General features: G+C 53.1%; 1 protein-coding gene across 4 annotated transcripts in view; it reads left to right on the top strand.

Annotated features, from left to right (window-relative positions):
* The window catches only part of FGF12 (fibroblast growth factor 12), a 286,268-nt gene that overhangs the window by 258,487 nt on the left and 1,399 nt on the right, over positions 1 to 26,382 (top strand). For all 4 annotated transcript variants that reach the window (XM_053312084.1, XM_053312083.1, XM_053312081.1 and 1 more), the window contains one exon: positions 15,922 to 16,120. In XM_053312084.1, coding sequence (XP_053168059.1) covers positions 15,922 to 16,120 — 199 coding nt within the window. The remainder of the gene's footprint in view (positions 1 to 15,921; positions 16,121 to 26,382) is intronic.

The raw sequence follows: 26,382 nt of genomic DNA, 5'->3' as shown, positions 1-26,382 counted from the left end.
GAGAGAGAGAGAGAGACTTTGGGCAGGAACTGATGGGAATTCTGCTCCCAGGTCTCCATTCTCTCATCCCCAGAGTGCTGGACGAGGACCCGGAGCCTGATGCAGCCAGGCTCTTCCTTGCATTCTCATAGGGTCAAAGTTTTCTCGGGAAGTAACAGAACATTTGCAGAGTGTGAAAAGCGCAGAGAGCCCTGGCTGGATCCTGAGTGATTGGTGTTGAGGCAGGGGGTGGGGTGGGCATGGGGGCAGGGAGTGCTTTCAGCTGCCCCTGCTCTGCCCCCAGGAAGGAGGACGCCACCCCCGGATGGGCCCTCCGAGCCCAGCCAGAGCCTGAACAAATGCCTCCCGGTGGCGGCGTCGAGACCAGGCAGGGATTGGGGCCAGGGCTCTGGCCCGGCTGGCATGCTTGGGCGGCTCCCTCCCTCCCTCCCTCCCTCCCGCCACCACAGAGCAATTCTTTGATAAACAGAAGTTGGGGAAATGGAGGCTTCCAGGAGCGCCCCCCACCCCCCCCCGGCCCAAACGCCCAGGCGGCTCTGCCCTGGCAGCAGGCTCCTTTCATCTTCCAGGCTGATACTGCAGCTGCAAAAACGTTATCGACAAACTTGGAGGAGCCCGGGAGGGGAGGGAGCATTGCTTGCAGAGAGTGGGAGGAAGCGGCAGTCTTGATCAGCTCTGGGCGAACACAAATCCTCTGTTTTCGGGATCTAAAGTTGCACTGGGAAATCAAAAGCATCTCGGGGGGGGGGAGGGGGTGCCTCTTGGAGGCTTTGTTTGGTTCATGTATATTTCAGGTTAATGAACATTTCTGAATGCCATTCGCTTTCCTCTTGGCCACTTGCTGTTTAATGTTGGTTTAACCAGAGACAACCCTTTCGACCCTTTCTCAAGGCAGCAGCGTGAGGAGCAGCCTCAGGCAGTGGGGTCTGGGCGCTCTGGGGGTGGGGGAGGCGGAGGGCGGGGGGGGGGGGGTTGCTCCGTTCCATCTGTGGCACTGAGGCTGCTCTTTTATTTCCCAGAGAATGGGGATGAACTGCCGCGCCCAGGAGCCCAAGGGCAGGGCTGTTGTGGCGAGTTTTGCACACTCAGGACTCTGCTGCTGTGGCCGAGACTGCGGCTTCTCAGGGCCCTCTTTCCCAAGCGATTGCACTGATGGGGCAGTGTGGTGTAGTACTTGGAGCGTCAGACCAGGACCAGCAAGCCCTGGGTTCAGCCCCCTCCCCCCAGCCGCCAGTGACCTTGGGCCAACCCCCCACCCCCTCCACCTAGCCTACCTCACAGAGTTGTTGTAAAGATAGGAGGAGGGGGAAGGCCCATAAGCCACCCTGAGCTCCTTGGAGGAAGAATGGGAGAATCAAGAATGCCATCAATAAGGCAGAACCATTAAATCAAAAAGAAATTATTTCCACAACGTAGGAACAGAGGAAGCTGCCTTCTACCGAGTCAGATCATTGGTCCATCTAGCTCAGTATTGTCTTCACAGACTGGCAGCAGCTTCTCCAAGGTTGTAGGCAGGAGTCTCTTTCTCAGCCCTCTCTTGGAGATGCTGCCAGGGAGGGAACTTGGAACCTCAGATGCTCTTCCCAGAGTGGCTCCATCCCTTGAGGGGAATCTCTTCCAGTGCTCACACTTCTAGTCTCCCATTCATATGCAACCAGGGCAGATCCTGCTTAGCTAAGGGGACAAGTCAGGCTTGCTGCCACCAGACCAGCTCTCCTCTTTGAGGGGCATGAAGAGCTGGTCTGGTGGTTGCAAGCATGAGTTGCGTAATGCAGGGATTTTCTGTTACTGTTAAAATATCATCAGACGAGACCCATTTCCTTGGGGAGGGGGAGGTAGACGAGGAGAAGCAAGTAGGCCCCTCCTGGCTGAGACTGGAGCAGGAATGGGACCTAGAAGCTGTTGCTTGCAGGATCAGGGTCTGTCGCCTGACACATTCTGTCCTATTATTAAGAGGGTTCCCTGCAAGCGGAGGGGAGCTGGTCTGGTGGTAGCCAGCAGGACTTGTCCCCTTAGCTAAGCAGGGTCTGCCCTGGTTTGCATATGAATGGGAGAGTAGAAGTGTGAGCACTGGAAGATCTTCCCCGCAGGGAAGGGAAGGAGCAGAAGGTTCCAAGTTCCCTCCCTGGCAGCATCTCCAAGACAAGGCTGAGAGAGGCTCCTGCCTGCAGCCTTGGAGAAGCCGCTTCTGCCAGTCTGTGAAGACCATCCTGAGCTGGATGGACCAGCAGCCCGACTCAGTATAGGGCAGCTTCCTGGGTTCCTAAGTCTAGCTAGACTCGCAAGCAGCGTTCTTCAAAGGAGTTCTCTTGGATATTACAGCCGTTTTATAATTTTTGTTTAATTATTAATTGATTTTAATGGTGTTTTAATGTAAACCGCCCTGAGCCTTTTGGAAGGGCGGTATAAAAGTTTTAATAATAAGTAAATAATAAAAATGGAGGAGTGAAGAGAGCCCGGCCAGCCTCCGCTGGGTCTCCCGGCAGTGCCTCCCTTCAGGCAGAGCTTGGCAGTGGCGGTGCGCTCACCGGATGGATCCCTGCCTGCCAGACGTTCCTCCTGTCCCAGGTCGGTGGCCTGCTGTGGACTCCAGTCCTGAGAAGCAGCGTTTTGGACTCCGGGCCTTGGCAGTGTCCGGAGGGGAACCAAATGGCAGGGCAGGCAGGGCAGGCGGGGGCGACAAGGACAGGCTCCTGCCAGCCTTGGTCCTCGCTGAGAGAAACACAACACCGAACGGAGCCCAGCTGGGTCTTTTTTTAAAGGCAGAGCAGAACAGGTGGCAAGGGGGTGGGAGAGGAGATGCTGAACATTCCCCCCCTTCCTTAGCCCCCAACCCAACTGCGTCCCTCCCTCACAGGTGCAGATGTGCAGATGCAGGTTCATGCTCACACACCTGCACTTGGGACCCTGTGAAGGGAAAGCAGGCGGGGGCAGGGAGGGGGCATTTGCAGTGGCAGGACAGGCAGCAGGGAAAGGGTTAAGCAGCCCTTTCCTTCCCTCCTTCCGCATGTGGGTGTGTAGCTAGCAAGTCGTTTCCCCCCTTTAGATGTACACTTCATCAGTTTTGATAACGGCTGGTACAATCCCGTTGTGACATCACTCACCCTCCTAACAACCCTGAGAGGTAGGCAGTTAACACGCACATTTTTGCATATATATTTTTTTGGCCAAAGCCTAAAGTTGCTCCCCAAAACTGCTCAGCACGTCCATAGCCCGGGTTAGGATTTGAACTCTGCTCTCCCACGTCAATGGCCTGTTCCGTGAATGTTTGATCCCTGCATTGTCGTGGCTGAGAGCACCGTCTGTAAGGTCCCTCGCTGAAATCCCCCCTTTGCCAGGAATACCCTGCATGTCCTTGGGCCAGGAGAACAGATTCAGGGCCGTGGCTGAAAGACTGAGCTGTGAAGCACCCAGGTTTGGATCTCCTCTCTGCCATGTGCTGACCTTAATCAAGTCTCTCTTTCAGCCTCAGCCCCACATCTGCACTGGGGATAGAATGGCCTGCCTCTTAGGGTTGTTGTAAGGATTGCAGCATTTGAAAAAGCACTTGTGCGTATCTCGTGGATCTCTGTTCTAATCCAGCCATTGCTAAATCGTCTCACTAACATCATATAGTCACCTTAAGTGGCACAATGGGGAAATGCTTGACTAACAAGCAGGAGGTTGCCGGTTCGAATCCCTGCTGGTACTATATCAGGCAGCAGCAATATAGGAAGATGCAGAAAGGCATCATCTCACACTGTGCGGGGGGAGGCAATGGTCAAACCCTCCTGTATTCTACCAAAAGGAAACCACAGGGCTCTGTGGGTGGAATCGACTTGATGTCACACGTTACCTTTAACATCATATAAGGAAAGTCGATGCCATGAGCCCTGAGGACAGCATGACAGGGAAGCATCCTCATTCTTCAGGATTGTGTTGGCTCTCTTCCGGACATCCATACCGTAATATCGAGAAGATGCTGGACTCTGCTTGTCTTTCTCTGTGCACGCAGCTAGTACAGCTGCCGTGCAGACATGCACTGAAAAAGGAACACAACTCCCATGGCAACGCAACACGCATCCAGCACAGCCCACACACACACACACACATGCACACACCCCTGCCAGCTGCCAGGGTGGCTTTCGTCCTCGCTTCCAAACCCCAGAGCCAGCCCAGGAAAAACATCCCCTGGCCCCGTCCTAAGCGTCCATTCCAAAGGCCAGTGGTTAATTGGTCAGCTCAGGCCTGACTGTCAGCGAGTTGTCAGAAATGTAATAATCTGAGCGCAGCAGGGTTCCTTGGGTGGGTGAAAGTTTTAGTGACAGGGAGAACTGAATCCCCGGCTCTGTCTCTGACAGCTCTGAAATTGGGCTTCAGGCAAGCGAGATGCCTTCTTCGACGGCAGGGGAGATAGCGAGTGAATCAGCGATGCAACGTCTTCTTGCCATCCCAGCGCTCAGATTCCAAGAACGGAATCCGGGAGGCTATCTCCAGGAGATCAGAAGCTGACGGGCATAATGCGTCCAGCCCACTCCTGGGAGGGAGCCCTTATCTCCTGCCAGTGAGTTTCCTCAAAAGTTTAGTTCTGCAAAGAATTCTGTGGCGGTCACCTTCCCCGTGTCTTGCACTAATCTGGTACTAATGCGAGGGTGGTGACAGCATCTTGGGAACAGAGGAAGCTGCCTTCTACCAAATCAGGCCACGGGTCCATCTAGCTCAGCATTGTCTACACAGACTGGCAGCGGCTTCTCCCAGGTTGCAGGCAGGAGTCTCTCTCAGCCCCATCCGGAGATGGTGCCAGGCAGGGAACTTGGGACCTTCTGCATGCAAGCAGAAGTGCCCCAGTGCTCACAGATGTACTCTCTGATTCAAATGCAAACCAGGGTGGACCCTGCTTAGCAAAGGGGAACATTCATGCTTGCTCTCACAAGACCAGCTCTCCTCCTCCTCCTCCTCCTCCCTTCCAGCCTTTCTCCCTGCCTCAGCCTTTGCCGTGGTTTGATGGGGCTGGATCAGTGCGGCTTGACTTGAGCCGGGCTTTGTGGCCTGTTGAATTGTTGTCGTTTGTTATGAATATGCCCCAGCAGGCTCTGAGGAAGCTCATGGGTCTGCACTAAAAGTTCAAGCCAGATTCAGACACGCATAGTGTTCATGGCGCCCAACCAGGGAATGCTGGGAAAGCTCATGCTGAACTGGATGAGAACTAGGAATCTTTTTTATTTATTTTATTTATTTAACATATTTCTATTCCGCCCAAAACTTGCATCTCTGGGCGGTTTACAATTAAAATCATTTAAACATTACAATCAATCAAACAATTAAAATCATTTAAACATTAAAGCCATTAACATTAAAATCATTTAAAACCCAACATTAAAAGTATTAAAACTTTTAGCAGAGAATTCCCAGCAGCCTCATGAAGCAACGATTCCCAGAGTTCTTGGTGGGAAAGCCTGGCAGCTGAACCACATTCAAGCCATTGCAGTGGTAGAAGTGGCAGAGAACGAACAGGCACCCGGCAGTCTGGCACAGCCACCCTTTGCCCCCACCACGGTCCCAGTCCAGAGCCTTCTGCTTGGGACTGCCTTTGGGCATGTCCTGCCTACTTCCCACTGCCTGCACCAACCCCGAGAACACATCCAAGCCAGGAAGACATTTGAGAGCCAGATGAAATACCCTGTGTAATCCAAGCAATTATGGTGAGGTATCCCGGCCACAGACAGCAGCCTGGAGGCACACAAGTAGCAGAGGTCTTTGTTTCCTGCCAGGGTATGTATGTACTCCTCGCATGTACTGAAATGGCACCCAAGAAAGAGGCAGTCTGGCTTTGCCTAAAAAGACTGGACAGTCGCCTACAACGTCAGTATAAGCAGAGCCCCTGAGATCTGAACGGATAGCAAGAGCTGCCTGATCCTTTCCCCAGAACTATACCTTCCTTCCGTGCACAAGCTGTGGATGGCTAGTTTTCTTGGGACTAGCCACTTTTGCTGGAATAGTCAGAACAATGTCTTTTTTAGCAGAGAGTACCTTCAGCAGAAACTAACTTGGCTTTATACAGGGAACAGGGCCGCCTTGTGTCCAGCATCTCGCTCCTCTCCAGCCTTTCCTGACTTGGCTTGCTTCTGCGTCAGAGCCCGTTGGCAGTCCTGAGGCATGGCTTTTCCACAGCTTTCTGGAATTAATGCAAATAGACTTAGCATTTGTATCGCCCTTTTTGAGTGCAGCAAGCTCTTCGCAGGAATTATCTTGCTGTAATCCTCACAACAACCCTGCAAGTTTGCCACATCCTAGTGCCTTTAGGAGGTTATCTTTCAGTGCTGTTTATGATTTATAAATGTCCAATTAGATTTTATGTTCATTGCCACCTTAAAATTCTGTTCAAGCTTTGGTATTTAGCACACTGAAATTGGTCTGCGTAGTTTAGTGTAAGTGTAGTTGACAGAAATTCACTCAGCCTGGTGTTTGAAACAAAGGCCGCATTCGCATGTAAATTGCAAGGGCCAGAGGTTTCCCTAGCATTACGTCCAAATGCATGCAACTCCAGTCCCATTCCTGGAGGTTTCGCTCCAGAGTCCCAAATTTGAACCCTCGGTTTGTGGTGCGTTTCACTGCTCAAATACAGGGTTCCACAGAGCCTCCGTCACGTCTGAATGAAGCACTGGAGGCTGCATGTGGCCGGACTGGAGTTGAGGGGGAAAGTTCCTCCCTCTCTCCCTGCGGGATCAGCTGTCCAGGCTGTCCTTCAAACAAGCCCACACAGCCAGTTCCCCCTCCTCTCTGCACTCTCGCTGAAGGCCGAGAGGACGCTCTCCGTTTCGGCCAAATGAAAATAGATTTCACTCACCGCCACCAGGAGCTTAGATTTGGCCATGGGGGTCTGTGTGTCTCCAGTGGTTCCCCCACCGGCTTCCATTATGTGCCAAATCGCCCAGTTTGGGTGGTCTTCAGCCCTTTCCAGGCCTCACCCCTGTCGCGGTGGCTATTTTGGAGGATGCTGTGCATGCCCAATGGGCCTCTGTTCACACATCCCTAGGGTCCATTGTACTCACGGGTCTGCATTACCAAATAGAATAAAGTTTAGTAAACAGATGGTTTTCACTGAGGTTTGTTTCTTTTCCTTTACACTCCAAAACTGTGAGGTCTTTATGCTTGCTTGTTGTGTTTCTTTTATCACAGCTCAAGGGCAGTACTCCACTGACTAATGCATAAAGACTTGATGAGTTCTTCACCAGAATGTCTTTGGCTTGCTTCACAGCTTCTTTATCCTCTGATGCAGCTCCATAGGTTATTCACCACGTCTACCAAGGAAGCACACTTCAGGGCCCCCCTTTTAACCCAGCTTGTACATCAAGCTGCCTTTTCTTGGAGTCCTCTTCCCTGCATCTGGCTCTCTTAGACCCAGACCCTCTCTAACTGTTTTCCTCTTGCACCAGCTGTCAAGACTTCCTCTTACCACGCTCCCTAGATTCACAACTCTCCAGCACAACAAAACCCAAATGTTAAGCCTATACTTGCTAAACATCACAAAGGCCGAAATGGTCCTCCATATTGCAGCTGAGGCTGAGAGGGAGCGGCTTGCCTAAGGCCACCTTGGGAGTTCATGGCGGAGGTGAGATTTGAACAGCTCAGCCACTCTTTTATAGCAAAATAGTGCTATCTCACTACTTTAAAAGGAGAAGAATCAAACATTGAGAGGAGGCCAGTAACGCCTCTTCCCCATCCCTAAATGTAGGAACAGAATTTGACACGGGGCAATTAATCGACTGGTCATCACAAATTCCCCCACCAGTGCTCGTCCAGAAGCGACTAAAATGGGCTGAGCCAGCAGACAGGAAGGGTAACGTCTGGTGACTAAAGGCAAAGGAGCCCTTGAAAGCCTCAAGGACACTTTTGCCTGTCCACAATAAATAGGCTGCTGCTGCAGCAGTTGTGTTTTATTACCAAAAAAGAATCCGCCACAAATCACACGGGACAACAACACAGGAAACACAGGAGTGCAACAATTTGACAGTGAGGCACTTCGCACTATCCGCGCCTGAGAGGGTTCTGCAGCTGCTCGTAGCTGACTCCATCACAGATCCGACCCCGGAAGTTCCAGGATGCCCCGCATGAGTGTATGGGGCATGCTGGAGAGACCCCCAAGCCTGGGAGGCTGTTTGCAGCCTCCCGGCAGGGGTCTCCTCATGTGTCGCTGTGGCACGGAGCCATGCCATGGCAGCACACGATCCAAAAACCCGGGTTAGCGGAGCACTCGCTCCGCTAACCTGGGCTAAGGGGAGGGCTACTTTGGCCGGCTAGCCGCCAGAGAACCACCAGGCTGGCCTGCTGGTTCTCACGATGGGGAAAAACCGGGCTGGGCTTCTTTAACCTGGTTTCTCCCCATCATGAGAATAGCCTCAGTGTCTGCATTCTCTGTTAAAAGTGAGTGGATGAAGGATAACAATTCTCGAGAAAGGGGCTAATGTGGAGCAACCTGGGCTCCCCTCCTCTTGGCCCACCCCACAGCAAACACCTCGCAGAAACCCCAACCCATAATGTTGTGAACAACGCCCTAATTCACACCCAGCAGTGGTGGAAGCCAGGCTCGATCACTAGCCAGACAGTGGCTAACTCCGCTCTTTTTGTGATGGCCATGTGTGATTTGCAACAACTTCTATCATTCAGTGGGCTTTATTGAGGCAGTTGGTTACATAGGCACGGATGCCAAATAAGGCAAGCAAAGCAATCAATCAATTTCCCACGTGTAGGGTAGTTAAATCAGTTTACAACTTAAAACCATTTCTCAATTAACTTAGATGTCTGCGTGTTTCCTCAGTGGCTCTTCTGGCTAATACAGAACAGCAATGCAAGCACAGAGAGAGGCAGGAATGGGACGGAGGGAGGGAGAGGAGGGCGGGGGGCGGAGGGGAGTGCCGGTTAATAGGAGAGATTGGGATGGTGGAGGCAAGGTTTGCTCTTGGAGAGTCATGCACTGGCTGCCTGCTTGCTTCCGAGTCCAATTCAAAGTGCTGGTTCTCACCCACAAAACCCTTATGGGCTTAGCACCTGTATATATCTCCCGGATCACCTCTCTTGGCCAGTTGTATCCCAGCCTGTGAGGTTTTCTCAGCTGGCCCTCCTGAGTGTCCCAGGCCCTGGTGTAGTGCGTGGGGCCTGGGCTCGTAGGAGGGCCTTCTCCGTGGCCACCCCTCTTCTTGGGAACCCTCTCCCCCAGCCAGATTCGTTCAGCCCCCTCCCTGGCTGCTTTTAAGGCCCCTCTTAAGACCCACCTGTTTCACCAGGTGTTTGCCCTTTTTTAAATTGTTGTTGTTGGTATTGGTATTGTTGTTGTTCACCACCTAGAGTCTTTGGAGGAGGCGGTATATAAGAAAATTCTAATTAATAAATAAATAATTACCAGATCCCGTCGTGGGTATTGGATGTGAGCGGCGCTGGGGGGTGAGGCTGGCGTCCGAAGCTCGCTATCGTCCCCGCAGGTAGTCCAGGCAGAGCTGCCTGTCCTGGACAGAAGTCACCCCGGTCCCTCGGCATGCGGCAGGGATCGCCAGTGACTTCTTGCCCATTTCAGGAGCAGACCCCTTGCCCTGGCTCCGCAGCCGTGGCAGCAGGTTCTCGTATTCACTTCGCTGCCGTGGCCGGAAGGGGCTTTCCTTCTTATACCTGTCCCAGGTCTTTAATCTGGGTCTAAACCGCTCAGAGAGAGAGACGAGCATCTTTCTCATGTCTCCAAGAAATGTCAACAACCTCTCATCACAGGATCTCTCTTGTGCCATGTATGGGTCGAGGATCCGGGGTGGGAGGGTCGTATCTGACACTGTTTGCTGTTTCTCTCTCAGTCTACTCAAAATATTCCGGTCTCCTCAGGAGTGTCAGTTCTGTGGTCAGCTGTTTAAGCAGACTGGAGGCGCCTTTTTGGTCCCAGGACATTGTTAGAAAGATAAAGTGCACAGAATTCAGCATTCATTTCCATGTTTGCATATGATGGACCCTTAAAGTATGTCGGTACCATTATCTATGTGTTACTTCCTAAGGCCCTCTAAATGTGATTATTCTCAGCAGATACCATTTCAAAGCAGATGTCATGATTACACTTGGCATAACAGAAATGCCTAAACGCAGTCAGAGCGGGGATGGATAAGCTTCTCCCCCTCGGTCAAGCCTTGAACAGAGAACAGTTTCATTCAGTTTCTTGTGCTCAGCATAGTCAAATTTACATTTCAGTCACTGATTGATCTTTTCAGCATGGCAGAGTCAGACACTGGCCTAAGCTTTGCCTTTTGAGCCCGCAGCGCCGGGCCACGTTTGGCAAGGGTGTTCACAACAATAAAGGGAATGAGAGATGGTAGCTGTAGAAGCAACCCTGAGCTCCAGCTCTGTGGGGCTGCCCAACACTAGAAGCTGGAGGGGCCTGAAAACATAAGAACTGCCCTGCTGGACCAGGCCCAAGGAAGCCCATCCAGTCCAGCATCCTCTTTCCCACAGTGGCCCACCAGATGCCTCCGAGAAGCCGACAGGGGAGAGCTGAGGGCACGCTCTCTCTCCTGCCATTGCTCCCTTGCAACTGGTATTTGAAGGCATCCTACCTCTGAGGCTGGAGGTGGCCCATAGCCATCACTCTAGTAGCCACTGATGGACCTGTTTTCCAAGAATTTGTCTAAGCCCCTTTTAAAGCCAGCCAAGCTAGTGGCCATCACCGCAGGCTCAGGCTCGGAGGTCTTTGCCAGCACTATCTGGAGATGCTGCTATGACCAAATGGCCATGGACTGGAATGCACTGAATTTCCAAATGGCCAACGACCATTCAGGAATTCCATGCATTCCTTTGGCCATTTGGAAGGAACCAGTGCATCTCAGTGGGCATTCCTTGACATTCAGTTTAATACATTCCCTAGAGTCTAAGTGATCAGTTGCATGGACTACGAACCTAGGCAGCTGCCACATACTGAGTCAGACCTTTGGTCCATCTAGCTCAATATTGACTGACAGCAGCTTCTCCAAGGTTGCAGGTAATATTGACTGACAGCAGCTTCTCCAAGGTTGCAGGTAGGAACCTCTCTCTGCCCTGGCTTGGAGTTGCTGCCACCCGGGAAGGAACTTTCCAACCAGCTCATCTGATCTCCCTCCATCTGTGCAGTCCTTGGGATCCACGGGCTTCCAAGCAGCTCGCCTGATGCCTGGGCACTGATGTTAACAGCGCATCCCTGACTCACCAGTAGCAACGCTTCTCCTGGGAATGCAAACCAAACAGTCTGTTGCCTGAAATGAGGGAGAGAGAAAGAGAGGCAGTTGGTGGAGCCTTTTCTTCTCCACTAAGAGGCATTTTAACTCGTGTCACATCCCAAACTGTTCTTGCCAATTAAATGCAACTGCAAACTGCATCCTTTAAATCAAGGGCTGTAAAGCAAGGGAAGAGATCCTGAGTGTCCCAGCAGTGATTATGTGGTTGAAACTGAGTAGTCTCTCCGCTTTTAAAAGAACTTACCCAGGGTCAGCGACGGTCTGTAGTGGAGAGCCAGTAGTGCCCTAAGAGACTTAGGCTAATACTGGGGTGTCCTGAGTGCAAATCCTGATCACTCGTAAAGTTCACTGGGTAACCTTGGGCCAGCCACTGTCTCTCAATCCAAGCTACCTCAGAGGGTTGTTGTGAGGGTAAAAGAAGGCAGAAACAACGTGCACCACTCTGAACTCCTCTGAAGTGAGGAAGGGCAGCTTAAAAATAAAAAAGAATAATACGAATTTGGGTCGACTGAATTGAGCTCACAAGAAGGTGTTTTTAGAAGCTCCAGCTGGTCTGTACCGAACAGAGACCAAGAGGACTTGCCTGTGGATCATCCAGCAGGCCCTCCCATAAGGCTGACCTGATCATTGGGGAACAGGAGTTCCAGCTGTCCCCCCCGCCCCCGGCCCTGCAGTGATCCTGCCCTTCCCAGTGTATTGTGTTTCTCTCCTGCCTTTGTCCCATCACGGCACTCAAGGTGACCCAGACGAGGTCCCCAGGTGGCCCCCCATCCAGGGCCACTGGCTAGGCCCAGGCCGACCCGGCTTCTGCTAGGAGCCTTCAGCCCATGCTTTCGCCGTAGCTTTTTTCCTTCCTGGAAGATCAGCTGTTTATTTATCTATATATCATATGTTTATACCGCCTGATATATACATCTCTAGGCAGTGTGCAAATCTGAATATTAAAAATCACAGATTAAAATACATAAAGCACAATGAAAACAATATAAAACAAATTATTAACATTATTAAAATTAATTCTAATTAAAAGCATGCAAGAACAGAAGAGTCTTGAGGGTCTTCCCGAAAACATACAGAGAAGGAGATGCTCTTCTTTTAGCAGGGAGCATATTCCAAAACTGTACGTTGTGCCTGCTGCAAGAGCGTGGGGAGCTTGTGGGGAGGAACAGGCAAAATGGAGAGCAGCTTGTGGGGAGCAGTGAGAATGTGGGCAGCAGCAGGGAGGTGAGCAGAGGGAGGTTTTTCAGCATCCAGAGGCTTGCATGTTTGGGCCCTCCGAGATGGGGCCTGGGGTGCTGTGCAGTTGTTGCACCCCACAGAAAATCCAGGAGGAGGCACTGGAGTGTGCAGAGCAGAGAACACTGAAGGCTTCGCATGGCAAATCTATGCAGTTAATCACTGGAAGCAGTTTTGTGAGATTAAGAAAAACCACCACTGGGTCTTTTGAGCAGAAGGGTCTCCTCTTGCCTCTCTGCCACACACACACACCCTTGATGGCGCAGGGACCCCAGAAACCAACAAGGCTGGACCGAGAGAGTCAGGGGTTCCAGTCAAGGTGGCAGCTGGCAGAGAGCTGTGCATCTGCGGAAGGGGCTGATACTGTCCAGTGTTTTCAGTCAATTGATTAAAAATGCTTACTTGGTCGACAACCCTGCGCATCTGTCCCCGTCCTATCAACATTCAGAGACAAGAGAAGCGCAGCAGTCAGTTGCAGGAAAGTACAAATGGACACACTAAAATGGAGTAATTGCTCACATTTCCATTTTCTGCAGTGCACTCTATACTAGGTGCATAGAACAATGCAAAATATACAAAAGGAATAAAAAATAAATTAGTACTGTGTGTACATAGCACTGAATGCATTCTGTCCGTGGAAACAATATGCACAATATGTTTCTATTGTACATCTTTTGAAAGAAAAATGGCTGGAAAGCTTGAAATGTATTGAGCTATTTCCTAAAATAATCAGAATAATTTTAAAAGGAAGTTTTCTGCTGCACCATTACTGGTTGTTTTCCTTTTGTCCTCGACTATTCCAGGGCTACACAACTTCTTGTTTTTACTCACACCTGATCACAAAATGGGAGCATGCTCAGCTCCCAAACCTGGGCGGGATGCTTGTCTTACCCTAGTGATGGTCGTGAGAACCAGCCTACAGTAGAAGGGCCTTCCAGGGTGGGATTCCATTAGAGTTGGTGGACAAGCATCTCTCAGGGACACTCTGGGTATATGATTCCCTGTCTGAGCGTGTGTGTGTCTGCCTGTGCACACGCACACACATTTCTTGGGCCCCATCTTCTCTTTGAGGCGAGGGCTCTCTGGGTGCCGTCAGGCTTTTAGGGAAGCGTCGCTCCACAGAAGTGTGCAGTGGCCCAGCCTGCCCACACCCAAGGAATGGCTGCTTGTGTTGCCACCGCCGCCGGCCTTTTCAGGAGACAGACCTGCGCGTTCACGGAGCATGGGAGAGGGGGGCACACGAGCATGCGACCAGCCCTCCCCACCGACAGCCCTTGTCTGAAAAGCGCCAAAGACAATGTGCTGAGGCCTGATTCCGTCCATTAGTGAGCGGATGGATTAGACAGCAGGTGATCAATCAGTTGAAAAACCCTGTGTCCGTGGTGAGCCAGATGCCCAGGCAGGCAGGCAGGCAGGCAGGAGCTCTGCTTTGCAGGCACAGCAGCCTGAGCCCATGCGGGGAGGCTGCTCTTGGGTACCCACTGCTCCCCTCACTGGGGCGTGGAGCCCTAGCCTTCTGGCAGGAAGCCCAGAGAGGGCCAGGAGAGCCCTGCTGCTGGGTCCGGCCCGAGGTCTGTCAAGTCCCACGTCCTGTTTCCAGCCATGATGCTGGTGGTACTGGGTGGTCAGAGCCCAAACCGGAAACCGATGTGCATCTGATGTCCCAGTGTAATGATTGGTGTAAGGACAGCTCGCTCCTAATGACAGCCCTCTACCCCAGCAACTGGTATGCCCAGGGAAACTGCCTCTAAACATGGCGTTTCCATTTCGCTCTCATGGTGGCCACGGGCAGGCCTTTCTACTTGTGTGGATTTGTCTCATTCCCTTGGAAGGCCGTTGGAGCCAGGGGCCCGATCCACTCCTTCTGGCAGCAGATTCCATAAACGGAGTCCTTGCTGTGCAGAGAAGGAGGACTCCGTTTTGCCGGTCTGGAATCTGCTGCTGGAATCAGTTTCATTGGGTGCCCCAAACGGGACTCTGGAAGACCTAATGAAATGAGGGGTGTCCCCCCCCCCGCCGCCGCCGAATGTTTTTAAGAAGGACCTACAAACATACCTGTTTAGTCAGGATTTTAGTTTTAAAGCTTCGGTTTTAAAGTGTTGATTGTATTTCCAGTTGTTTTAATTGTGTCAATGTTTTAATGGTTTTGTACTGTGAACCGCCCAGGGACGTTTTGTGTGTGTAGAGCAGTATATAAATGTGCTAAATAAATAAATAAATAATGAAGCGCATTAAGTGGGGGGGGGGAGGGTGCTCTCCTTTCGCCACCTCTGCGTCAGGCATGATGTGTGAACTCTCAGCGATGCCCACAGCCCCTCGGTTGCTCTTTGTCCCAACTGAAACGCCCCAAGCCCTTGAGCCCTGTTCATCTCCGGTTCTGCCTCTGCACCTTCTCTCCATCGACAGCACCTCCTTGGAGATGAGCAGCCTGAACTGGCCCACAGGGTTCCAAGTGTGGCCGCACCACTGCTTGGTGGGAGGGCATGATGCTGGTGCTGGCCGTTTTCTTTTCCGTCCCTTTCCTCCGCACACCTCCCTCTCCCTCCCCGCTCGCCAGCACTCCGTCACATGGGTGTTTGGAGAGAGGCAGGAGCGGCAAGAGACTCTCCTGTGGTTTCTCCCCGCTGGGAAGGAGAGCCGGTCCTGCAGCAGCGAGCCTGAATGGTCCCTTTTGCTAAGCAGGGCCCACCTTGGTTTGCATTTGGATGGGTGGCTACAAGTGACTGCTGCAAGAGATTCCGCTTAGGAGATGAGGCTGTCGCTCAGGAGAAGAAAGCACACGCTTGCTTGCTTGCTTGCTTGCTTGCTTGCTTGCTTGCTTGCTGCAGAAGCTCCCAGGCTCACTCCCTGGCAGCCTCTCCAGGTAGGCCTGGGAGAGATTCCTGCCTGTAGCCTTGGAGAGCTGTTGCCTTGTCACCTCCTGCCATGTAGGCAGTTCTGAGCTAGGTGGACCCAGGGTCTGACTCGGTAGGAGGCAGCTTCCACCTGAGAGGAATCCCTGCCTCTCCTCAAGTCCAACAAAGGGAAAGGACTTGGAGGGAGGCACAGGCAGTGAGCCTTGGGGACCCCACTCTGGGGACCCCGATGTTGAAACCTTTCAGCAGAACTGAGGGTGCCAAGGGTCCCCAGCTGAGAAGGCTTTGCCACGGGGGATGAGGCAAAGTCATGGAGGAGAGTCGTTTCCAGGAAGGCAGCAGACCTTGGAGGACCCTGCTTGGGAGATTCTGGAGGCCTCTGGCTGACCCGTGTTGGAAACGGGGCCTTCCGTCCCCTGCAGGGCCGGGCTCTTGCTGGGTGCTGTGCTCTGAGCGCCTTCCCTTGGAGGCTGCTGTTCCTCCCCTGCCTTCGCTTGATTTCCTTTTCATTCAAGAGATGAGACTGAGAGGCACACGGAGGATTTCTTTGCTTTTAAGGGACTTTGGATTAATCTCGACTTGCCTTTTGTTCTCTCTCTTGCTCGCTGCAGGACATTTTCACACCAGAGTGCAAATTCAAGGAGTCCGTCTTTGAAAACTACTATGTTATCTATTCCTCCACGCTGTACCGGCAGCAGGAATCGGGAAGAGCCTGGTTCTTGGGACTCAATAAAGAAGGGCAGATTATGAAGGGCAATCGGGTGAAAAAGACCAAGGCTTCCTCACATTTTGTACCAAAACCCATCGAAGGTAAGGGGCGCTCCTGTGTGTGTCTTCTCTGCATGAGGTGGGGAGATTCGTGGCTGGTGTGGATGTTGGCAGGGCCTGAGTCAAGTGGGACTGGTTAGTGGCCCTGAGGCTCGTGGGCCTTCCTCAGCAGCACGCATCTGGGCTCACTTACTTGAGTCACCTAAGGTTCATTTGCTCCGCAAGCACCTTCGGTGTGCTTCTTCTTGTTCGGTCCTTCTCTTGGTCTGTGGCACATTGTGGCTTGGACTGTTCTGTTGTAGAGGGCAGAGGCGCCCTTACCCTGGACTTCGGGGCCAAGGTCCAGGGCTTCCACAGCCCCTGGGGGCCCCCAAATCCTCTTTAGTCTCTCCCGGGTGGTGTGGTCACTCGGCCAAGCAGGATGATGCTTAATTTGGAGGGGAGCGGGGGGGGGGCGCTCCTAAGGCCTTTAGGTCCAGGCTCCAAAATCACCTAGGTGCACCTCTGATAGAGGTTGATCCTGTTTTGGAAAGAGGGGCTTGGCTGTCACTCCTGCGGGTCTGGTCCCAAAAAGTGCAGGGATTCTATTAATCTAAAGCCAGGATGGGGGGAGAAAGAGGAATGCTAATTACAACCGTATCCTATCATCTGCACTCACCTCCTTGGGGATGGCCTGGGAAAGATCTCTGCTGGGGATCTTGAAGAGTTGCTGCCAGTCAGTGTGAAACTGAGCTGAAATCTCCCTTTTGCTCACCTGTGCACGCACGCACATACTTCTCCACTCTGTTCTCAGGCAGCAACCGGGGGTGTGTGTGTCATTTCACAAGTAAGGTGAGCGGAAGCCAGCTGAACTCACCAGCAACTTCAATTTTGTCCAAGTATCAGGTTGCCCTGACACTACAGACATTGTGTTGTGCTGGGCGGGGGGGGACTTCTGAGTAAATAAGTCTGGTAACCCCACTAAAAGCCCCTTAGCCTCTTCTTCGCCATTTGTGCACACATCACTCTGACTCCAGTGATGTGCATGTGAGTCACTGTAGGGCACCTTTGAAGACTCTCTTGTGGCCCTCCATTCAGGGAAGCGCCCCTGACTAGGCAAGGGGGGGGTCGAGCTGGAGGGCAAGAGGAGGCTGGTCTGTCTATTTACACGTGTCAGCTAGGACTTAAAACAAGGACCAAGCCAATCTCATTCTAGTTAGTGAAACGACAGTCCCCCAGGTTCATGTTGGGGCTAGTCACACCACCTCCCGGGCAGGGCAGGGGATGGGCGGGGGGGGCTTCCCAAGCCTTGCCTTCCCTCCATTGTGGACCTCCCATGGAGGCCTCCACACGATCAGCCCTGCTCTGTGCAGCGTGGAGCAGGGCTGGTCGCTCTGGGACTTGTTGTCCGGGCCCACGGAAATCCCACAATCCACCACACGAGTGCACAGGGGGATCCAGCAATGGGCAGGTGCCTGTCAGTGCTTCAGTACCGGCTGAAAGCAGTCTGCACTGGCACACAATCAACTGAGCGGGTCAAAGGGAGCGCTCACTCCCTTCACCTCCTAGAAGCGCCCGGATCCTTAGCCGGGTTTGCCGCCGAGGCGCTGCCAGGATCCGTGCACTTCCCAGGGGTCCCCGCAGGCAGCCCAGCCTGGTCTTGGCTGCTTGTGAGAACAGCCTCGTTTTGTCTTAAAGGGCAAATGGGAGGGAGAGGGAGAGCCTGGGGTTCTTCGAGGCTTGTTGTCCAAGTGGGAAACCAGGCTTTCCTGTTGTTACCTCTGCACCTGGCGATGAGAAGAGGAATAAATGGACAGTTTGCACAATGGAGGGAGGCAGAAAGAGGGGTCCACCTCCACCAGGGATCGGTGCTGGGACTGGGCAAAGAGGCACCTTTTTTATATGGCGATTCTCTTGATTGAGCAGGGGGGGAGTAACTGGCCCTCTCCAGCCCCAGCACGGGACCGCCAGCAATGTTATGGAGGTTATGTTTCTTTTTAGATGGTGAGCCCTTTGGGGACAGGGAGCCATCTTATCTATTTATTTATTTCGCTATGTAAACCGCTTTGGAACCTTTTGTTGAAAACCAGTTTATAAATATTTCTTGTTGTTGGTTGTTGTTTTTAATTTATTCATAAATGATCTAGAAGTTGGAGTAAGCAGCGAGGTGGCCAGATTTGCAGATGACACTAGACTATTTAGGGTAGTGAAATCCAAAACGGATTGTGAGGAGCTCAAAAAGGATCTCTCCAATCTGGGTGAATGGACGACAAAGTGGCAAATGCTCTTCATTCAATGTTGGCAAGTGTAAAGTGATGCACATTGGGATGAAAAACCCCAACTTCAAGTGTACGCTGATGGGATCTGAGCTGTCGGTGACTGACCAGGAGAGGGATCTTGGGGTCGTGGTGGACAGCTTGTTGAAAGTGTCGACGCAATGTGTGGCAGCTGTGAAAAAGGCCAATTCCATGCTAGGGATCATTAGGAAGGGGATTGAAAATAAAACTGCTAATATTATAATGGCCTTATACAAAACGATGGTGCGGCCTCACCTGGAGTACTGCGTACAATTCTGGTCACCGTATCTTAAGAAGGACATTGTAGAACTGGAAAAGGTGCAGAAGAGGGCAACCAAAATGATCAGGGGCCGGGAGCACCTTCCTTATGAGGCAGGGCTGCAGCACCTGGGGCTTTTTAGTTTGGAAAAGAGGCAACTAAGGGGAGACATGATTGAGGTGTATAAAAAAAGAGGGAGGAAAAAATTTCTCTGCCCCCTCTCTGTACTCCATGCATAATTGTATACACCTCAATCATGTCTCCCCGTAGTTGCCTCTTCTAAAAAGCCCCAGATGCTGTAGTGATATTGGAAGATGCTGAAAGGCATCATCATCTCATACTGTGTGGGAGGGGGCAATGGTAACCCCTCCTATATTCTACCAAAGACAACCACAGGGCTCTGTGGTCACCAGGATCTGACTCGACAGCACTTTACCTTTACCTTTAATCACAACTTTCTAACAGCAGGGGTAGTGGACTGGCTTTTTGTCGCCTTATTTGCAGAAGTAGGACCGTATGAATGATGAAGTCTCAGATCTTCAGGTTCACCAGCCCTACAAATGCAGAACTTCTAAACAATCAAGTACATTCAGTTTCTCTTTTTAAGAACCACAGAGGGCATTAGCTGGTCTTGTGGAAGCAAGCATGACTTGTCCCTGTAGCTAAGCAGGGTCTGCCCTGGTTGCATCTGAATGGGAGACTTGATGTGTGAGCATTGCAAGATCTTCCCCTCAGGGATGGAGCCGCCACTCTGGGAAGAGCAGAAGCCGCTGCCACTCTGTGAAGACAATACTAAGCTAGATAGACCAATGGTCTGACTCAGTATATGGCGCTTCCTATGTTCCTATTTGGGTCAGTCTGGAAAGGCAAGAGATTTATCAGGAACAGTACATGGGAAATGCCTGTGGGAAGAATTGCACGGCAGGAGCAGCCATGACCTCGTGACCCGGGCTGTGCTCCACTCCTGAACTTGGTCCGGGAGGCTGTGACTTCTGGGGCGGTCTTGCTCCCCCCCCCCCGCCTACAGAGGCCAAGGCAGCCAGGAGTTGGAGGGGCCAGCTAGGCAAGCCCCTTCTCAGTGCAGGAGCTCCAGAGTTAGAAAGACGGCTTGTTCCAAGAGGTGGCTGCATCCGTAGGGTGAGAGCCTTTGCTCTAGAGTAGGAGCCTGACACGTCTCTGGCCGGCCTTAGGTCTTTGTGGCATCTGACACACACGCACTCGCATCATGTTCCAAACCACCTTGACACTTAAAGGTGGAAAACTGAGGAGAGCGGCAAGGCTCCACTCATGATGCCTTTTGAATGTGATCATCTCTTAGCCGTCTTTGAAATACGAGGTTTGCAGTATCAGCTCCAGGGTTGCATGATGCATACGGAGCTCACTTAGGGAAGAGAAGGCCAAACAGAAAAAGCAGCTGGAGACCAGAGGCAATTCCTATCATGAAGTTGTTATCATCATCATTAATATTTAGATATACAGTGTTTTGTCAAAAAAAAGCTCACAATACGGTTTACATAGAAAAAGAAATAAGTTGGTTAGAAGTTGAGTCAACATGGTCGTTAGTTCAACTGTCAAGTCAATAATAAATCACAAGCGTGGTGTAGTGGTTAGAGTGCTGGAGTAGGGCCGGGGAGACCCGAGTTCAAATCCCCGTTCAGCCATGAGACTTGCTGGGTGACTCTGGGCCAGTCACTTCTCTCTCAGCCTAACCTACTTCACAGGGTTCTTGTGAGGAGAAACCTGAGTATGTAGTACACCGCTCTGGGCTCCTTGGAGGAAGAGCGGGATATAAATGTTAAAAAATAAACAAATAAATAAAAAGTAACAGCTTTTAAAAATTTTATTTATTTAAACTCCCACTCCACTTTTTGATCTGGAAGGAACCCAGTGGTGGCTTATGTAAAACACAATTGTTCTGGTGAAACAACATCTGAAACCAGTGATGAGAACCACCAAGAAACCACAGAAAGAGTCAAAGCTGGTAGGACTCTGCATAGGTCTCTGCTAAGGTCCGGGTGTGACTTGGGGGCCACAGGACAGAGTAGGGGTGTGGCTAGAGTTGTGCCTCCGAAGGCCTAGTCACATGGCCATCGGGAGCACCAGGCGATTGTTGGGGCAATCAGCGCATGGCAGCCCAGAGGCTGCACTTCACACAGCTTCTCAATGATGCTGAAAGCCAGATCTTGTACGGGCTGGTGGGTTCCAGTGGTCCCTCTAATTTTTTTCATCTGTGTGCGGAATGAGTTTTGTCCCGGGTGGCAGTATCCAGACAGTGTGTGCGCACCATGTGCGTTCAGAGTGGGGCCTTCCTGCTTCAACCTGAGCGGGATCTAAAATGAACTGAGCGGACACCCAAAAACTTGTGAGTGCACACACGTGCGCATGCCTTAGAGGAAACAGGGGTGGGTTCCCCCACCTCCAAGAAGTGGAGTGCCAGGAAAACTCTGTGCAGGTCTGGCCAAAGGCAGAGAGGAAAGGAGGCAGCTGATGCTTTGGAGAGGCATGTGCTGTTTGTTAGGAAGAGCTTTTCTGTAAGCCGGAAAGTTGGCCTCAATCTGCCTCCGTCGCAAGGGGCTGAGCCAATCGCTGCTCTGCTCACACGGCCCTTTTGTCCTTCTGCTAGAAGGATGACACTCCCCCTCCCTCCCCTTTCTCCTGACATCTATGATAAATTGGCTGTGGGCATCTCTGTCCAGGAGACAGCGATGGGGTCTCTGCGAAATCCCCTTAGACAGATGGCAGTGGCGGGGGGGGGAGGGGTGCGCACACGTTGCCCAGATTGCCTGCAAACTGGCCTGCATGAACCCACCTTCTGCTGCCTCCTCAAGGTCGTTGCCGCAACGCCCACATGGCGCTGCAAGTTGTTCTGGCCTCCCGGAGGGTCAGACACCATTGTGGGCAACCATCCATCTTAGCCAGCATTCCTGTTGGGGGGGATTCATTCCCAGAGGGGGGGGGCCTCGAGGAAATTGCAGCGGACGCGGGGTCCCTGGCTGCCCGGCTGGCCTCCCTGCGCTCTGCCCTTCACAGCCTGCGTCCCTTCCCTCTCCGTGACGGTGCAGCAGCCTCGTTCCCCTCCGAGCACAGCTGCCTTTGCCCTGGTTTGCCACGGATGCTTTGCCTGCCCTGGGGCTTAGCTGCTCTCGCAAGGGCTTTGCCTTTGCCATCGAAACCACCCTGCGAGGAAGGTCGCCGTATCTGGGAAAGTGTGGCCGCTGCAGATGGGAAGCATCGTGTTTCGAGCCTGCTGGACGAATTGGGGTGTGTTGGACGGCCTGTGGGTCAGATGCCACTTTCTGGTGGTTACAGAACAACTCCAGCCATCCCGGCAGCTGCAGCATCTTTGGACATGGACATGCCACACTTTCTAGTCCGCTCCCGGCGCTGCGTGGAGCCGCTTCTGCATTGTGGAAGCTCTTGCCACAATCCATCAAGTTGTGCTTCGGGTGCAGCAGGGATCTCGTTGCCGGCGTTTATCTTCATGCAGGGATACGTGTGTAATGGAGTTCTGTCCCTTGACTGGTCAGGCAGAGAAGACCGCGGAGGCCTGTGTCCAGGCAGGGGCCGTGGCACCGTAGCAGGAGGGCACCAGCTTTGCATGCAGCAGCGCCCAGGGTCAGGCCCTGACAGCTCCAGCTACACACAGCTGGGAAAGGCCTCTCTCTGCCGGAGATTCTGGAGAGCGGACAGGCCTGGGCTAGCTGAACCAAGGCTCCGACTCAGCAGCCGGTAGCTCCACATAGGCCTGTGCTAATCTGGCACGGGGAAGTGCGAACCTTCACAGGCTGCGGGTCTGCCACAACTCCCGGCTGGAGACCGAGTCCCTGGCTGTGACACAGTGCCGGCAGTGCTCCTGGCTTGGAGCAGCAGTGCCACAGCTGCCACCCAAAGCTGGCAAGATTCTGCTGTGTCTCTGTGAGACAAGAGCCCTATTCAGTGCGGTCTGCACGGACGGGCAGCAGCTCCCCAGGGTCTCGGGTCCCTCTCACAGGGATTCCCAGAGAGGTTGACAGAGGAAGCTGCCACATACTGAGTCAGACCCTTGGTCTACCTAGCACAGACCGGCAGCGGCTTCTCCAAGGTGGCAGGCAGGAGTCTCTCTCCCAGCCCGATCTCGTTGGAGATGCTGCTGCCAGGGAGGGAACTGGGAACCTAGATGCCCCTCCCAGAGCGCCTCCACCCCTTCAGGGGAATCTCTCGCAGTGCTCACACAACTAGTCTCCCATTCATATGCAACCAGGGCTGACCCCGCTTAGCTAAGGGGACAAGTCAAGCTTGCTACTTGAAGAGCAGCTCTCCTCTCCCTGACTACAACTCCCATAAACCCCAAGCAAAGGCCATTGCAGCTGGGGATTCTGGGAGTTGTAGTCAACAAGCTCTGGGAACCCCTGTGAGAGGAACACCGGTCTCGGGCAGGGATTTCCCCAGCATTTCTTGCAGGGGTCCCGACACCCGGCAGGCAGCAAGTGCTCGGTACTGGCCAGTGGAGCAGAGTCTGCCTTGGGACCAGCCCTGGACTGGGAGAGCCAGGAAGGGGGGGGGCACGCAGGAGGAGGCAGAGCCAAGGCGGACGTGTGGGGGAGCTCGCAGTCAGTCTGCAGCGGCGGCGGCAGCAGGGGTTGTGGCGGGAGGCAGCTGCACAGCGGCAAGAGGCCCAGCACTCAACGCCCTGCCCGGGCAGAAGCACAGGCACCCCAGAGCATGCCGAGGCCAGCAAGGGAACTGACTGCAGGGCAGAGCCCAGAGCCCAGGAGCCAAGGCCTCCCCACCCCCCAGCCCTGCTGCTTGTTTCCAAGGGGCGTTTGCACTCCAAGGGAGCTGCCTCCTACCGAGTCAGACCCTTGGTCCCTCTAGCTCAGTCTTGCCTGCACTGACTGGCAGCAGCAGCAGCGGCTTCTCCTCTTCATGCAAGGATCAAGCAGGGGTCTGTAGCGTCACCAGTGCGGTTTATTAGAGGAGTCCGCTGCAACAGGCATCTGAGTGAGTCCCTCCTGTGCACATTTCATGCGCTAATGACAAGCCCTTCCTCCTCCTCGCTGTGTCGCTGACGGCTGCCCCCCCACCCCCGCTCAGTTCCCCATACATTGATGCACTGCTTGCTCACCGGGAGTGGAGGGTAAACTGCCTGTCCTGGGGGAGTGCAAGGGTCCCGGGGCACACAATATGTGTGTCTCCCCCGAAGGAACTAAACTCCACAACTCTGCTTGTGATACAAGATCTTGCTCAGGACCCATTTGGGGTGTGGGCAGCGGGTGGGGGGGGGGAGGGATACTGATCCCAGAAGGAAGAGTGGCTGGCAGGTGGATAGAGATTCCTGCAAGTATGTACAACACCATCTCTGAATAGGGCCAATGAAAGGCAGTCCGGTTGCCTAGGAAGTTGGACCCCTGGTCCATCCCGCCCAGTACTGCCAACCCTGACAGGCAGCAGCTCGCCAAGGTCTCGGGTAGATATTTCCCAGTCCTAGCTTGCACCTGGGACCTTCTGCTTGCGAAGCGAGGTGCTCTTCCTCCGAGACTTGAACTGAGGACCTTCAGAGGCTGAGCCCAACACAGTGCTCACGGTCTTAAGGCGGCTGACAGTCGGTCTCAGGAAATGGCACCTGCAGATCTGAGGAGCAGCAGGTGACATGAAGGTGACCCCTCCAGCGGGCAGCAGTGCTGGTGACCTGAGATCCCTGCTGCTGGGGATGCTGTCAGGAGTTGAGGCTGGAGCTGTCTGCGTGCCAAGCAGCTGCTTCACCACGGAGCCAGGCCGGACCTGGAGTGGGACTGGAAGTAAAAGCGCTGCTGGTTCTGGAGCTGATCGGGATTTCTCTCCCCGCCCCTGGGCCTGGCTGTATGCCCAGAGGCAAGCACTTGGGCTCAAAGCTAGAAGCACTGAATGGTGTTTCAGCTGCAGACAGTGGAGATCACAGGCAAGCCTGGTCCCTGGGGCGCTCCCCAGCCAGCCTCCGGGCACCTCAGCTGCAGCCACTGTTGTGCGGGGCTGATACGAAATGGAAGTCCAGGTGACCTTCCTGATCTCTTCATAGCCTGCTGCCTTTGTGCCAAGAACAACGGTGCTGCTGCTGCCACCACCGACCAGCCTGCTGCTCCTTTGCTTTCCCTGCCTTGGGAACATAAGAAGCTGCCCTATACTGAGTCAGACCACTGGTCCCTCTAGCTCAGTATTGTCTTCACAGACTGGCAGCGGCTTCTCCAAGGTTGCAGGCAGGAGTCTCTTTCTCAGCCCTCTCTTGGGAGATGCTGCCAGGGAGGGAACTTAGAACCTAGATGCTCTTCCCAGAGCGGCTCCATCCCCTCCTGAGGGGAATCTCTTCCAGTTCTGCTCACACTTCCAGTCTCCCATTCATCTGCAACCAGGGTGGATCCTGCTTAGCTAAGGGGACCAGTCCTGCTGGCTGCCACAAGACCAGCTCTCCTCTTGAAATCTCTCAAGTTGAAACAAGTTTCTCCTGCTTCAAGTTGAGACATGACCCAGAAGAGCAGAACCCCCCTGCCTTGGCCACAGTGCCTTGGCGAGGCCTGGAGGACTTGGAGCTTGCTTGGGCCAGGAGCAGAGCAGTCTGCCAGAGGGACGAAGGTGACTCCTGCAGGAGGGCGTGAGGAGGCAGCCCTGTTCCCCCACCCTCCAATATTTCCAGAGGCCTCTTTTCTTGTAAGAAGGTTTTGTCGAGGGTAGGTTGAGTGTGTGTGTCCTTTGCTCAGTGGTGGTTTTCTACAAATGAGGGGTGTTGGGGCTGGCAGATGCCCTAGAAGACAGTGTTTACTCAGCAAGGGGGGAAATGTATCGTGCACATGCTCAGAGGCACTTCTAGGATTCAGTGTTGGTGACAATTAAACCCAGGTTTTGTGGCACACTGGATCTGTCTTTTTGGTTAGCATCAAGAAGGAACTTGCCCAATTAAAGTTGGCGGATAATCTGGAGAGGGGGAGAGACCGTTTCGACGGTACCCTCCAGCTTGATTCACTTGCGAGAGCCACCTGCCGAGCTCACTGAGCAGTTCCTTGAGTGGGGCAGACGCCTTGGGTATGGAGCAGCTCTTTGCTTTGGGCACACTAGAAATGGCCGGGTGTGTTTAAGTCGGCCACAGGCGAGTGTGGAAGGGTCTCGGGTGCTAGTGTGTCTCGACTGTGGAGCTGTGGCCCTTTGCTATGCCTGCCGTCCTTTGTGCATCTGGTTGTACTGAAGAGAGCTGGTCTGGTGGCAGCAAGCATGACTGGTCCCCTTTGCTAAGCAGGGCCTGCCCTGGTTTGCCTATGAATGGGAGACTGGAAGTGTGAGCACTGCAAGATCTTCCCCTTCTTAGGGGATGGAGCTGCTCTGGGAAGAGCAGAAGGTTCCACGTTCCCTCCCTGGCAGCATCTCCAAGATCGGGCTGAGAGAGATTCCTGCCTGCAACCTTGGAGAAGCCGCTGCTGCCAGTCTGTGAAGACAATATTGAGCAAGATATAGGAATATAGGAAGCTGCCATATACTGAGTCAGACCATTGGTCTAGATAGACCAAAGGTCTGACTCAGTATATGGTTGCTTCCTATGTTCCTATGTTCTGCTTTGGTGCTGAGAGCCTTTGGTATACTGATGGCTGCCCTCTTGGCTTTGTTTTGGTTTTTTCCAGTGTGCCTGCGTTTGCACTGCCTGTCTTGGGGGAAAGGGAGGGACTCGATTACCTCTGGCCTTCTTTCAGCCCTCGGAGTTGATGATGGCTTTCATATCTTTGAGGGAACGGAAATGAAATCCCACACAAATATGAACTTGGGCAACA

Source organism: Hemicordylus capensis, chromosome 3 (genome assembly GCF_027244095.1).
Source record: "Hemicordylus capensis ecotype Gifberg chromosome 3, rHemCap1.1.pri, whole genome shotgun sequence".
NCBI classification, from domain to species: domain Eukaryota; kingdom Metazoa; phylum Chordata; class Lepidosauria; order Squamata; family Cordylidae; genus Hemicordylus; species Hemicordylus capensis.
This window is presented reverse-complemented; position numbering and strand designations above follow the sequence as displayed.